Source organism: Equus quagga, chromosome 7, assembly GCF_021613505.1.
Source record: "Equus quagga isolate Etosha38 chromosome 7, UCLA_HA_Equagga_1.0, whole genome shotgun sequence".
In the NCBI taxonomy this organism is placed as follows: domain Eukaryota; kingdom Metazoa; phylum Chordata; class Mammalia; order Perissodactyla; family Equidae; genus Equus; species Equus quagga.
The window spans coordinates 13,812,856-13,828,369 of NC_060273.1; the positions used below are offsets into that span (position 1 = coordinate 13,812,856).

Here is a 15,514-nt window from a genome sequence, read left to right on the forward strand (position 1 = left end):
CCCCTTTGGGCTGAGGGCTACGTTGTCTCTCCCAGGTTCATCCGGAAACAGGGCCTGGACCGGCTCTTCCTGGAGTGCGATGCCCACATGTGGCGCCTGGGGGACCGGCGGATCCCCGAGGGCATTGCAGTGGATGGCGGCTCCGATTGGTTCCTGCTGAACCGGAAGTTTGTGGAGTATGTGACGTTCTCCACAGATGATCTGGTGACCAAAATGAAGCACTTCTACTCCTACACGCTGCTTCCTGCCGAGGTGAGTGTCCAGGAAAAACGTCTCCGAGAAAGGTAAGGGGCTGGCTCCAGCCTTTGGAGCAAAGTGGATGCTGAATTTTTGGCTAAGCGATACTGGGTCCAAACAATTCATAGTCTCCAAACATCCAGATGAAGATGGGGAACTGCATCGGCTCCCAGGGACCTTGCTGTCGCAGCAGGGCCCCTGGTTCCCCTCCAGTCTGCACAGAGGCTGTATTGAGTTAGACGCACAGCATCTTTGTGCAAAGTACAAAAAGGAGCCCTTCCACCAGACACTTGGCTCCCCCGGTCATCAAATCATCCTGATCTACTGATTTTGTTAGAGCAAGACACTTGACTGCCATTTTCCAGAAAACTGTTATAAAAAAAATATAAACCTCTCATACCTACAGTGTTGAGGGTGCCCCCTAGAGTTGTGCAGTGCGTAATTCACACAACTGTATATGCTGGCCTTTTGGGGACACATCCACATCAACTTTTGACAGATCCTTCACAGTCACCAATCCTGTAATAACAACTTTTTTAACACCAAGAATCCCATTTCTAATTTTGAGTATTGTTCTATTATTCCCTGACAGACAATAGTGTTTTATCGGTCAAACCAGAAATTCCAGTGATCCCAAAGACAGCCAGCCAGGGCTTCTGCTGGACTGGCACTAGCCCCCTGCATTGACACCCACTGTGGCCAAATGCTTGGGACTCAGCATTTCCTGTTGGCTTTTGGAAGTCTTTGAAAAGCTCCAGGGAGCCTGTCACCCCTTTTCAGACTTCAGGGTGGGAAGCTGTCGTAGTTCGGGCTGCCATAAGGAAGTACGATAGACTGGGTGGCTTATAAACAACAGAAATTCACTTCTTAGAGTTCTGGAGGCTGGAAGTCCGAGATCAGGGTGACAGCATGGTTGGGTGAGGACCCTCTTCTGGGTTGCACTGTCTACCAGCAGTTCTTGCTGTGTCCTTACATGGTGGAAGGGGTTAGGGGTCTCTCTGGGGTCCCTTTTAGAAGGGCACTAATCCCCATTCATAAGGGCTCCACCCTCATGACCTAATCAAAGGCCCCACCTCTTAACACTATCACATTGGGAGTTAAAATTTCAACCTAGGACACAAACATTCAGTCCATTTCAGAAGCCCTGTCGTGTAAGATTGCCGACTGTTCTGAAACAGCCCCAGCCCCATCGGGAAATGGGTAGGAACCCAGTACTGAAGTGTTGCCACCAGCATGCCAGCAGCCTCCTTATCAGACCTGAGCCAGGGGTTTTAGATTCAGTGTCTTGACCTCCAGTTCACTTTGATCCTAATTTCCAACTTCAGAAGACTCCACAGCTCGTTCTGCTTCTGTTGAGCCCATAACACCTCCTGTAAATGGTCCACCGTTCCTTCCTGGCAGTGCCCCATCTCTGGACCACTCAGGTTGTGTGTTTTTAGGCTGGAAAAGACAGTGCATCTCATTTGATGGTTTCCACATCCCTCGCCAACATCTGGGGCGGTGCCAGGCTCTGGGTGGGGCTGACTGCCCACGTCACTCCAGAGGTATGATGGGCTTGTCATCACTGGGCCGGGTTTTGCAATTCTGCACACATGTTAAGTAATCAGGTTTTAATTCTATTTCAGAGAAAATCACCTTTTCTCTCAATTCCGATAACCTCCTCATCCATTATCTTGCAGGGAATTTCTGTATCGTTGTGAGTGGACACAAGGCAATTGGTAATTGGGTACTTTTCCCTATCACTTGATGGAGAATATGCACCTCTTTGGGCATGCAGACAATTCAAGCTTAAAATCAAAGTTCACGGACATGTCATTTAACATCACAGGACGCTTAGCTGGGGGTGGTGGGTGGAGCCTCACTTTGCCCACCCACCCATTGAGGAGAGACTGTTTGGGGCTTTGGTTGTTTTGATCAAGATGCTCATCCTGATTCTGGCTCTCTGTCTCACCCCTGCCCCAGCACATGCAAGCACGGTGCACTTCAGGGTCCCTGTTAGATGCTACCTCCTCCATTCCAGCACCTCTGCCTTGCCCTCCCTTGTCTCAGACCTCCTCCAGGGGAGCGGTGTAGCAGAATCCTGAAGGCTGTGCTGTAAATTTGTAACAAGTGGACACGTATTCCCCACAGCTTCCTCTAGGGAGCAGAGAGCAGAGGAGACTGTATCTGCCTGGTATCTGGGGTGCTTATAAAACAGTATCCAAATAGAAGTCAGTCTCTGTCTCTCTCTCTCTCTCTCCAGAAGTCTCTCAGCAGCTCCAACCATGTCTGGTGTCTCTTTTCACTTTCAACATTGCCTCCTTCTCAGATTCCTAGGAGAGACTGGCCAAGAGTCCTTGGAATAGGGGGAACCCATGGCACCTGCTTCAGCACCACGGACAGCAGGCAGCCTGCCGCCGCCCTCCCCCGGTTGTAGTCACACTACTGCAGAGGATGAGGCAGGAGGGCACCGGGACACCTTCCAGCCCCGGGCCATATGCATCCCTGATCTGGCCTCCCTCTCCCAGGGGTGAAATTCCAGAGCATCAGTCTTTGTTCTCAAGACCTCAGACCTGAATCTCTTTGGTTTCAGATTTGGCTGTTTGCAAAGCAAGAGCCCTTTTGGCCCATGGTGTTCTGGAAAATTGTCCCCATCTTTTCCTCTGGTCCCCATGTGCTGACATACCCTGAGGAATTTTTCCTCTCTGCTGAGTGGACAGATGTCCTGGGTGATGAAATGTCTTGAAATCAGATTCTAGGCTGCTGAAGAAAGACAATTTAGAGAAACACTCAGAGCAGTAGACTTCTAAACAGAGTTAGGTCACTCTGGACAAAACACCCAGTGTACCTTGAGTTGCAGCAGACTGGCCGCTGACCCTGTTTGCAGAGAGAACAGACAAGTGTCCAAGAGAGTCCCTTCACAGTTGGTCCCAGGGAAGGAGCCCCCAGCCCAGCCCATCCGAGGGAGGCTGGAAGAGGTCTCAGGCGGGACCCTCTCTCCCCTCCAGTCCTTCTTCCACACAGTCCTGGAGAACAGCCCCCACTGTGACACCATGGTAGACAACAACCTGCGTATCACCAACTGGAACCGCAAACTGGGCTGCAAGTGCCAGTACAAGCACATCGTGGACTGGTGCGGCTGCTCCCCCAATGACTTCAAGCCGCAGGACTTCCATCGCTTCCAGGTGAGTCCACAGCGCCCTGCCAGCCCCCTGAAGCACACCTTCCCAGCAAACCTCTGCAGGCATCCAGGGCCAGCCCTGTCAGCCCTGCAGTATCCAACCTGGCTGTGGATAATAATAATAACAACGTCAACAATAGCCAACATCTCTTGATCACTTACTCCATGCCAGGACCATTCTAACCACTTTGCCTATATTGACTCCATAACCCCATGACAAATTTATGTGACAGATAGACAGACAACAAGATAGATGGATACAGATATTATTATTCCATTTTAGAGATAGGGAAACTGAGGCATAGAAAGGTCAAAAAACTTGTTCAAGGTCACACAGCCTAGTGTATCTGTTTCGAAAGGCCATACTCATATCCGTTTCTCTATACTGCCTTTCAGTCAGAATCCCCTGAAATATTTGCTAAAAACATATTTCTGGGTACAAACTTGAGTATGTCTAGGTGGAGTTTCTCAACTTCAGCACTCTCAATGCTGTGGCCGGGTCATTCTGTGTTGTGCGTCTGTCCTGTGCCCTGTAGGATAGTTAGCAGCATCCCTGGCTTCGACCCACTAGACCCCGTAGCCATCTGCAGTCCTGACAACTAGAAATGACTTCAATGTTGCCAAATGTCCACTGGGGGCAAACTCACGCCTGGTTGAGAACTGCTGACCTCCAGGAGGTCCAGGAATTTGTATTTTTAATAGATTGCCCTTTGGGGAGTTCTCACGGGCAGCCAGGTTTGGAAATCGCCACACTCTGGACGCATCGCACTTAAAGGAGTAACAAGAGGTAGAGATGTCACTGTCCCCACAGCATCTCTGTGTGGCCCAGCAGCTTACAGTTTTGGAAGCAGAAGCAGGAGGGTGATAAATGCTCCATCTGCTTCCCCTGAGCCCCAAGGGTGCCTGGGCCCCCAGACCTCTCCAGGAGGACAGCCTCTCTCCTTTCTACGTCAGCACCCCTCCTGCCCCCTCCAGGCCAGCACCCTGAGCTTCTTCCTCTTTTCTCCCTTGCCGCAAGCCCCAGCTGCCAAGAGCACAAACAGAATGCTGCGGAATGGCTAAACAAATCATTCTGAGGTCCCTAGGGCCACCCCGTGGAGGTGGGATGCTGTTCCCCAAATGGCTAATGTAGACGGAGGGCAGGGACAACAACGCCAGGCTGATGACCGAGTCCAAGGTGCCCCTGCTGCCTCACTGTGGCACGTAACTGAAACATCTAGTGGCAGGCACGGGCTGCCCGCATGGAACTTCCAGCCTCTTAGCCGGGCTTCTCAGAGTGTGGGTGTGGACCAGCAGCATCAGCATCACCAGGTGCTTGTTAGAAATGCAGAATCTCTACGGCTCCAGACCTGCTGAGTCAGAATCTGGTGACTGGAGGTTATTTATGCTTGAGAAGTGCAGAGGTAGGGATCTGTCTGTCCCTGTCCCGGGCTGTGTGCCAGGCCATCTGTGGGCGTTGGCCTCACTGGGGTAGGCATCCTCTCCATCGTGCAGGTGGGGAAATCAAGGCTCAGAGGGGCGAACTTACTTGTCCATGGACACACAGTTAGTGAAGTGGTAGGCTGGAAGTCCCACCCAGGTGTTTCCAGTTCCAGACCTGGGCTTCTTGCAGCAGACCCCTCTGCCATCTGGTTTCACGCCCACACAGGCACAGAACACAGAGCAGCTTTCAACTCCTCGTTCGTATTCCTTCAAGGTTCCCACCTAATGTCTTTCGCATCCGTAAGCGGGTGCTGCAATAAGTATTTTTTTAGGCCTGTTCTTGGTGGCAGATTGAGGGCTGCCCAGGGACCTCCTCAAACCTATGTTAATTTAGGCATGAACTTGGGTGACATTTTAGCTCCACGGTCCGTGCAGAAAGGATCTGCTGAGCAGAAAGAGGGGTGCAGGGGGAATATTTGACCTATTCAAAAGGGAAAAAAAAAAATTCCCGCTTTTGTAGAGCAAGCAGTCCTTGCCCTGATTGCAAAGGACCTTCATCACTTAGAGCAGGCAGCCGTGTTGGTTCTTGGGAGCGCTGCCCCACACAGGCTGCCCCTGGGCAGCAGCCTTTGTATTCCAGCTCCAGCATCCTGGGGACATCGTGGTCTCTGATAAAGACCGGCTGACACAGAGACCGCATCCTGTGCTCGCAGCTCTTTATTTCACAGTAAACAAAGATCAAGAATATCCCCCAACATCTAGACTCGAGAAACTGCTGCCTGTAAGGCACTCGGAGTTCTCGTTCAAAGAACTCTGAGGAAGAGAATGATAAATATAGAAACATGCCCTTTTAGAAGATCCAGCTATGATCAAAGAATCACAGGCAGAGAAGGGAGACTGCCCTGCCTTGAGTCTGGTCCTCAGGCCCCAGAAAACACAGACTCAGAAGCCCCTGGGAGCAGGTTTAAGGAGGTAGTGGGGATAGTCACATCATAATAGCTGGGTGCCAGACTCTGTGCTAAGTACCCATATTGTTAGACCCATTGTAAGGATGAGGGAGCTGAGGCCCTGGGTGACTTGTCCAAAGACAGATGCAGCTAGAAAGTAGCAGAGTGAGGGTTTGAACCCCGGGTGGACTAGCTCTTTTCAATGCCACTGTAAGGGTCACTGAGCTGACCCCTCCCCCACAGAGAGGGGACTCCCAAGGGTTCATGAAGGACAGAGGGGATGGGATGGTCAGAACGAGGCCAAGGGTTTTTGTTATGAGGGTTTCCGGTTTACTCAATTAACAGTTTGACCCTAGGAGGATGCAGCAGAAGGAGCTTGGGTTTTACAGTCATGGGATCCGGGTTCGAATCTTACAACTGTGCATTTGTAGAAATCACTCCCCCTCTTGAGCTCGATTTCCTCCTCTGTGAAATGGGGATCGAAATACCTGCTTTGCGGCGCATTGGGAGGATTAGCGGGCGTGGCGTAAACACAATGCCCTCCAGAGAGTGTGTGGTCAGCAGTTCTTATAATCACTGTTGCTGCTGTTAATCCACGCTAGACCCACATTAAGGTCAATAGTAACACCAGACCATCAGCTCCTCAGAGCAGGGCGCTGTGGTTTAATTGTTCCATAGCCTAGACCAGGGGTCAGCAAACCGCAGCCCCTGGGCCAAATCCAACCCACCGCCTGCTTTTGTACATAGGTTTTTTGGAACACAGCCACACCCACTCACTCACTGTGTTGTCTATGGCTGCTTCCACACTACAGCAGCAGAGCTTGAGGAGTGGCAAAGCTGGAAATATCTATGATCTGGCCCTTCACTGAAAAAGTTTGTTGATCCCTGCCCCAGACCATAGGGCAAGACCTGGCAGATCACAGGTGCTCAGGATCTTATTTCTTTCATCCTTGACCCTGGATCTTAATCCTGGCTCTGCCGTTCCCTTGCTGTGTGACCTTAGATAAGTCCCTTTCTCTCTCTGGTTCCTTAACAACTCGGTTTACATAAATGGTTCTCAAACTGCATCATAATCACCTGGGAAGCGTTTTGGGGTACAGATTCCAAAATCACATCCCCAGAGATGTTGACTCAGTAGGTTTGGGGAAGGACCCCAGAATCTGAATGTTTTAAAGCTATTCAGGTTACTGTGCAGCCAGCTTAGGTGTCATTCGCACTTGTCCTCAAACCTTAGTGAACAAATCAATCACCTGGAAAGCCTGTTAAGAATACAGATTCCTAAGCCCCACTACCAGAGATTCTGATCAGTAAATCCGGGCTGTTCCTGTGAGTCTGGAGTCAGCTGCAATGCCAGGGAGGCGATAGGGAGTGGTGGGGACTGTAGTGAGCTGAAGAGCTGGTGCCCGTCTAAAGGGACAGCTGCTGTCCAGCTTTACCCAGTTGTTACCATGTAAGAATCTGTGCCTGGAGTTGCTAGATCTGTTTAAAGGGAAGCCAAAAGTTGTTTCTGTGAACTCTTCTACTTTTTAAATATTGCCAGCCAATTCAATTTTAAAACACTGCTGGACAACTAACGTATCTGTAGGCTAGATTTGCCCTCAACCTCCAGCAAAATGATTTCTGAGATCCACCCCAGCTGTAAACATCTAGGATATAATGTATTTAACAAACATTTAAATGATGCTTACTACGTGCCCATCATTGCTTTAAACGCCTTACGAATATTAACTCATTCAGTCCTGACACCCTTACTATTATCTCCATTTGACAGAAGAGGAAACTGAGAACAGAGAGGTCAGGGCTAGGATTTGGATCCAGGCAGGCTGGCTGCAGAGCCCTGCTCCTCCACCCCACCGCCACCCCCACCCCCATCCCCACCCCTCTTGCTGACGCCTCTCTGTTTATCCCGTGAGCACAGCAGACAGCCCGGCCCACCTTCTTTGCCCGCAAGTTCGAAGCGGTGGTGAATCAGGAAATCATCGGGCAGCTGGACTATTACCTGTACGGGAACTACCCCGCAGGGACCCCGGGCCTCCGCTCCTACTGGGAGAACGTGTACGACGAGCCGGACGGCGTCCACAGCCTGAGCGACGTGGCGCTCACCCTGTACCACTCCTTCGCCCGCCTGGGGCTGCGACGGGCCGAGACGTCGCTGCACTCGGAGGGGGACAACAGCTGCCGGTGAGCCCGTGGGAGGGTGAGCCCTGGGGGTGCAGGAGGGGCGGGGCGGGGTCCAGGAGGAGGGTGTGAAGGAGGGACCTTCCTCCTCGTTGGAGGCTGCAAGTCGACTCCATGCTTTCCCCCTCTCTTCCTTTGCCTACAAACCGTCTAGAACCATCCCACCATTCAGAGCATGACCAGTCTAAGGCATCGTCACCTTAGCTTTTCAGACTACCAGATCTAATGTGTGCCTAATTATTCCCCTTGGGTGGACTCATTCTTTATACCAAGTATATGTACTTTAGAAGGAAGCTTTTTGTCACCATATTATCTGGCTCTGTTGACCTCAAATGGAATGTCACCATGAAAATACAGAACTATGTTTTTTTACTTTTTATTGTGAAAGATATCAAGTATATACAAAATAGAGAGTAGAGTGTAACCCCATGCTCCCACACCCAGCTCTAGCAATTACCACCCCCCCACCCCCAGCCCCAGCCCCAGCCCATGCTGTTTCCTCTTCGGCTTCACCCGCTTTCCCTCTCCTTCCAGATAGGTTCAATTGAAGCCAATCCCAGACATCATATCATTTCAGCCATAAATATTTTAATATATATCTCTGGAAAGTGAAGCCTCCTTTTTAAAACATAACCGTACTATTAGCGCACCTAAAAATACAACCAAACACATCGTTAAAACGCAGGACTATTATTTAAAACATTCAGGTGCCCCTTAGAATCAGCTCACCTACCATTAGCGGGTACCAGTGGACACTTGAGGAAAGAATGTTCTAGAATACATGGAAAGAAGAGGGGAAGGTAAGAAAGTAATTCAACATGGTCCGCTCCCCTGCCTGCCTTTCCCTCAGCCGACCAACCCTTTTCGTTTTGTCTTTTAGTCTGTTCTCTAACATTTTGCATTGAAGATAGTGACATAATTGCAACAAGAATTTGGTGTCCTTTTTTTTTTTTGCTTGGCGTTATGATGTTAGCCCCTTTTCCCCGTGCTGTTCTGCAGCTTCCATAGTGATAATGACCCTTTTTCATACCACAAATATTCCATTGAGTAAAAATCCCAGAGTTTGCTTAATCCAGCATTTTCCTGTAGCTGTTGTCAGTAATAGAACATGGTAAATAACGTTCTGATGAATATCTTTTTGCAGAAAACCTCTTTTTTTTTTTCCTTCTCTTTTCCGATTATTTCCTTAGGATGGATTCCCGGAAGTGCTTCTAATCATTCCTTCTCTCTTACTCAAACTTCTCTGCTTCCTCCCACCTCTCCCTTTTAGCAACAAAGCAAAAAAAAAAAAAAAAATTGTTTGAACATCAGTGTCTCTCCACTGAGACCTCCCCTGTATGTCCCTCCTCCCGGGGATGGAAGGAGGAGAAGAAAGGAACGATTTTGTTCCTTAGAACTCTGAAAACATGGAAAGTTTCCTGTCTGGGGCCTCGTGTGGAGCCAGCGGGGTTTCCGCAGGGCTGCAACGATTTTTCATTATCTCCTCACAGCCTCCGCCTTCTCTCTCGTCTCGCTGTGGGTTCTGATTTAGTGGAAAGGGAGGCCAATGTGGCTTAGGAACCCAAGACCTGCAGTTTGAACTCAACTCTGCTTACTAGCTGTTGACCCTGGACAAGTCCTTAACCTCCCTGGTCCTCAGTTTCCTCATCTGTGAAATGGGAATAGTAAGAAACCTTACAGCCTAAGTTGTCGTGAGGTTTAAAGAGATAATCCTCAAAAACGACCTTATGAGTTCGGTATTATTGTTCTCGCCATCTGAACAGTGTTTTCCGTACAAGGTGCTCAGTGGATGTTGATGCCGTTCTTGGTGTCTTAGTTGCCCCTATTTTGACGCTGCCAAAAGCAGTCAACGGGGAGCTTCCTGTGTTGTGAGCTGTGCGCTCCGTAACTGGGTATCTAACTTCTCATTGCTCCCTCTGTGCATTCCTTTGCTTACTGCCCTCACTGTCCGTGCACAGGCTCCCCTTTCTCAGTCTTCAAGGGTCACCTCAGGTGCCACTTCCCCTGTGAAGCTTGTTAAGAGCTCCCCGTGATAGCCCACCCCTCCCTCTGCCGAGCAGGACGCAGCTCAGGGGCGTACCTCCAACACTCCCATTGCAGTGTCTGCAGTGCCTCGAATCAAGGTCATCGGTGCAGGTCTGTCCCCCCTGTAGTCCAGGGACAGAACCCTTATGCATGGAACCACAGGATGTATCCTGAGTAGGTAGCACAGTGCCAGACGCTTGGGAGACAAATATTGTCCAAGCATAGGGCTAACCCCAGGCTTCATAGACTTTATTAGGTAAATGATCCGGGAAATTCCAAAAGATGCCCCCAATTTATTTAGGGTTGTTGACATTTTCTCTTGGTATTTGTTTGGGGATTAAGCGAGCCATCAGTTGCCTGGGGCCTGGATTTCTTTGGCCTCTATCTCATTTTTTATTGAATAGAACCCATTGTGCCTTGCTGCGGGCAGAGCCGCCGTATTTATGAATATAGGCCTGCAAATCAATCAGGACAAAGGACCCTTATCCCAAAAGGCAGAAGGGAGTGAATTCCTTCCTCTGGGGTATCTGGGGAAACAGCAAGTGAAAAACTTTAATTCAAGAGTCTCATTTTCTCTGGGCGTTTCATGCAAATTGTGTCTTTCCAGTCCCTAGGAGGACCTTTCATAAAAATAATGTTTATTGATTTTTTTTTCCCATTATAAAATAACACACATTCATTGCAGAAATTTTCGAAATTGCAGATTGAGAGAACAAGAAAATAAAGTTTGCTTGTGAGGTGCCATCCAGAAATAAGGATGTGAGGATTTCATTGCAATTTCTCAAATCCAGATGCCCTCCGGGGCTGGGGAGGTGACAGGTGTCAGTCAGTGCTGGCCCCTGCAGGGTGGGCTGACCATGCCACCCTGGAGCCCCTGCAGCCCCTGGCGCTGAGCCCCAGCACATTCTTGCCCTGTGGGAATGCAGACTTGGAGTTGCCAAGCAAATCTGATTTTTCAAGACAAATCAGAAATCCAGATTTTAATGTGTCTCCTAATTTTTTCAATGCCCACCTTATTTAAAGAAGAAAATAAAACACCTTTGGGCCAAATGAATGCATCTGGCATCCTTTTTTTTGTTGTATTGCATCTTGCATATCGTATTACATCTAATTAAAACTCACTCTCTTCTTAGTTTTCATTACTATGTACCGTATACAGTTGAGATGAGGCGCCAGAGGGCTTTGTGTTCAGTCCTGGGTTATATGTACCCCAGATGGACCTTAGAAGCAAGGGATTCAAGAGAAAATCCTTCTAGAATGTTCACTCAGTCAACAAGTATTGATTGAGCATCTGCTATGTGCCAGGCTCTGTTAGGCACTGGGCACTCAGCCATGACCCAGACAGACCAGGCCGCTGAGCTCAAGGCCCTCCCATTCGGACAGCACCTAAGCACACATACACAAGAACAAAAGATCAACAGGGAAAAATGCTCTGCTGAGAAAGAAGGTAGTCATGTGGTAGCCATGAGCTGGTGCCTTCTGATTCAGCAGTCAAGGAAGATCTCTCTGAGGTGGTAACATTTAAGCAAAATGGTAAGACACAGACGGCCATGTAATTATAAGAGAAGAAGAGCCTTCCCAGTAGAGAGAGTGTCCTGTGCAAAGGCCCTGAGGTGGAAATGAGCTTAGCATGTTCAAGAATCCAAAATAAGATCCATGCGGCTAGAAAGTGGTGGGTTGGGGCAGAGGGAAACCAAATGAAGCTAGGGAGAGAGGCAGGACTTTGTAGACCAGGTGGAGAGTTTGGGTTTCCTCGCAAGCATGAAGTGAAGCTACTTGTGGCATTTAAGCAGGGGACAAAGGATATGGCTACTGTGACAGCATTAGGTTACAGCAGACGAAATAAGAGGGAGTTGAGTGAGGAAGCTCCTGCCAGGGCCCAGGTATAAGGCGTGTTGGTGGCTTGGACAGGATGCTGGCAGTGCCCAGGAGAGTCAAGGGTGGATTCAGGATTTCTGGACAGAAGATGACGGAGAGCAAGCAATCAAAGATTAACTCTTAGATTTCTAGAGCACTTGACCATCGCTCATTTCTTGACCCGTTAGCAGCACCCCGTACAATTGGCCGCTCCTTTCCGGAAACACTTTCTTCTTTCGACTCCCATGACAACACGCTCTCCTTTTTTTCCCACCTTCACCAGCCCCACCCACCTTGCAGAACAAACACTGACAGTGTACTACTCCCCTATTGCAATAATGCCGTGTGACAAACAAGCCCCAAATCAGCATCTTGAAATGATAAGCTTTACGTAGCACACGAGTCTCTGGGTCAGAGGGGCGGTTTTCCTGGTCTCAGCGGGCATTCTCTCCTGCGTCTGCCGCCAGCTGCACATCCGGGGGGCTCCGTTGTTCTTGGCTGGCAGTTGTTACCGGATCTGGGGTGGCTCTCCTCCGCTCCAAGTGTCTTATCCTCCAGCAGGCTGGCCCGGGCCTGCTCTCGTGGTGATGACACAAAAGCAAAGGGGCAACTCAAAACGTGCAAGCCTTCTTGAGGCACGACACCCCTTCTCCCACATTCTGATGGCCAAACAGGTTTGAGGCGAGAAACAGAGTCTACCTCATTTGTGCAAGGAAACCTGTAAAGTCACGTGGAAAAGAGCAAGGGGACAGGAGAGGTGAAGAACTGGGGCCATTAACACAGGTGACCACAGGACTCTTCCACGACTCTCTCGATGCTGTCCGCAGTCACCATTAACCACAAGCCGGTATTTAAGTGTAAATTAACTGACATTAAAAATTCGGTTCCTCAGTCACACCAGCCACGTTTCAAATGCTCAGGAGCCCCAAGTGGCCAGTGGGTACTGTAGTGGACAAGCACAGATATACAACATTTCCATCATCGCAGAAAGTTCTGTAGCACGGTCCAGGAGGAGGGTTTTCCGCTCCCCAAGTCCAGCCCCAAAGCGGATTGGTATGAGCCATGAATGCCCAGCAAGCAGTCAAACACAGTGCACGTTTTTTCCTCAGAGCCTGGGGGCATCCCGATAACAAGGCAGTGATTTCAAGACACGCGGAAGCAGAGGAAGGCGCCTTCCTCGCCTTTATAATTGGACATAAAGACTTAAACTCCAGATCGGGACAAGAGGGAAGGAAGGCTGAGCGGGGACAGTGATTTGTGGAATGCTGCCATTAAGGAGCTGCCGGCCCCTCTAAGTGCTGTGCAATTTACACATTGCAGAAGCAGAAGCTGTTTTTTTCACAAGGAGGAAGGACAAAGAGCCCATCCATGGCACCTCCCTCCTCTGCTCGGTGCCCCCTCCCCTCCTTGGGCATCTCTGCGTAGCTTCCCTGCCCCTTTCTGCCTGCCCGCCCTTGTGGATCAAAGACATACATCTTAAACAACGAGCTACCTGTTTGTGCTCCTCTGTAGGTATCTTGGATTGGCAATAATTTTTAGGGATAATACGCAATGCTGTTGGTGAGGAGAACAGTGAGAGCGTAAATCAGTATAACCTTCCTGATGAAGCTGGGCAGCAGACGTAAAGAGCCCCATGGAGATTAAAGAGAGAGAGAGGTTCCGAAAAACATTTTTGCTCGAGGATCAACATCCTAAGCAATCTAAACTAACATCTAAACAATGCGGCATTGTTTAGAATGGCAGAAAAAAAAGAAAAAAAATACAAGGCAGATGAACACTCAGTAATGGCGTACTTGCTCTATAAAATGTGGTATTATATACAATGGAATAATGGGTATGCACACACACACAAAAAGCATGTTTTCAGAGACTTTTCAAAGACGTGACAGTGCTCAGGAAATGCTATGAGGCAAAAATGAGATAAAGCCAGTATGTGTGTTATCCAACAATGTAAGATTTTATGCAAATACATACATAGAAAATAAGTCTGGAAGGAGACGCGTGAGTATGACATCGGGGTCACTTCCCAGTTCCTAGTGCCAGAGGATCAGTAAATGTCCACGAATTGACGTTATCTATGGGAAGAAGCAGCAGAAGTAGTACTTTTTGTTTTCTTCATTGTACTTCGCTGCAGTCAGCATGTTTTTCATTTATAATCAGCAAAAAAGTCATTAATAGTTACTGAGATCGTAGATACACAGGGAGTAGCTTTCAGGATGATGCAAAGGAATATGGTAAGCATTGTATAAAATGGGGACTCTTTTAGGAACAGGACCAGCGTGATGTGTGGGGGCTCCATTGCGAGCCTGTTCACCTTCGGCGCTAAGCCGTGAGCTCGTGTGAGACTGTGCCTGTTTTTCAGGTACTACCCAATGGGCCACCCAGCATCTGTCCACCTCTACTTCCTTGCTGACCGCTTCCAGGGCTTTCTGATCAAGCATCACGCTACCAATCTGGCTGTGAGCAAACTCGAGACCTTGGAGACATGGGTGATGCCAAAGAAAGTCTTCAAGATCGCAAGCCCGCCCAGCGACTTTGGGAGGCTTCAGTTTTCTGAGGTAAGAGGCCCAACACTGTCACAGTTTGTCACCTTTTACAGCCCTCATGTTGGGTTCTATGCCATAGTCTGACACTGGTAGTTGGAGATGGAAGAGGAGGGGAATTGAAGATCCCAGAAGGCGAGCTCACCCTGTGCCTGAAGAGGGTTCTCCAGCCCTGAACAGTGGAACCAGCCTCTTAAACAGGGCAGGAGGAGAGGAATAGAGGGGTGGTCACTATTTGTGGACCAAACTAACCTGGAGCCTTCATCTACTTTTTATAGTAGAATTTCTATTCCTCTTCATTTTTCATCCTAGCCAGTGACTCCTAAACCTATGTTAGTAATAGACCGGTAACAAACCGGTTTCCTAATGAAGTAGTGACATTAGTCCCATTTTACATATTGGAGAACTGAGGTGTGAGAGATCTGATGATTATCTGGATCGTAGCTAAGAAGAAGAGCTCAAAATTGAGCTCAGGTCTCTTTGGCCACAAATCCCATGCCTCATTGTGCTTTTGTCTTGCCAGTTCTTTTGAGAGTTTAGCTCAAAGTAAGCACCAGATCAGTCAGTGAATGGATGAGTGAATGGGTAGGTAGATGGATACATGGACACATGGATGGATGGATACGTGGATGCATGGATGGGTGGACGGATGGATGGACAGACAGGTAGATGGATGGATGGACAGACACATGGATACATGGATGGATGCATGGATGGATGCATGGATGGGTGGACGGACAGGTGGATGGGTCAGTGGATGGACAGATGGACTGATGCATGGATGCACAGATCCATGAAATGCAGTTTTCCTCCCTCCGGTACAATCAGCTTTTAGTTATTTTTCTCCCCAGGCTGATGGATTTACCCAGCACCACCCTTGTAACATCAACCCTGCCTCTGGATCTGTCAGACCCTACATGGTCTGTCCTATGTCTGCTTCTCCAGCCTCATCCAGCACCACTCTCCTCCCCACTCATACTTCCTGCGTCTTTGTCACACGTGTCAAGCCTGTTCTTGCCTCAGGCTTGGCACATGCTGATCCTCCTGCCTAGAATGCTTTCCCCTAGTTTTTCACATAGCTCACCCTTTCTTTTTTTGTTATTCTGATCTAAATCCAAATGGTGCCACTTCAGAGAAGCCTTCTC

At 49.1% G+C, this 15,514-nt stretch overlaps 1 protein-coding gene across 1 annotated transcript in view; it reads left to right on the forward strand.

The window, feature by feature from the left end:
- XYLT1 (xylosyltransferase 1) overlaps positions 1 to 15,514 on the forward strand; it is a 207,643-nt gene that overhangs the window by 174,769 nt on the left and 17,360 nt on the right. The window contains exons 7-10 of the mRNA XM_046666397.1: positions 36 to 252; positions 3,225 to 3,401; positions 7,685 to 7,947; positions 14,189 to 14,384. Of these exons, the coding sequence (XP_046522353.1) occupies positions 36 to 252; positions 3,225 to 3,401; positions 7,685 to 7,947; positions 14,189 to 14,384 (853 nt within the window). The remainder of the gene's footprint in view (positions 1 to 35; positions 253 to 3,224; positions 3,402 to 7,684; positions 7,948 to 14,188; positions 14,385 to 15,514) is intronic.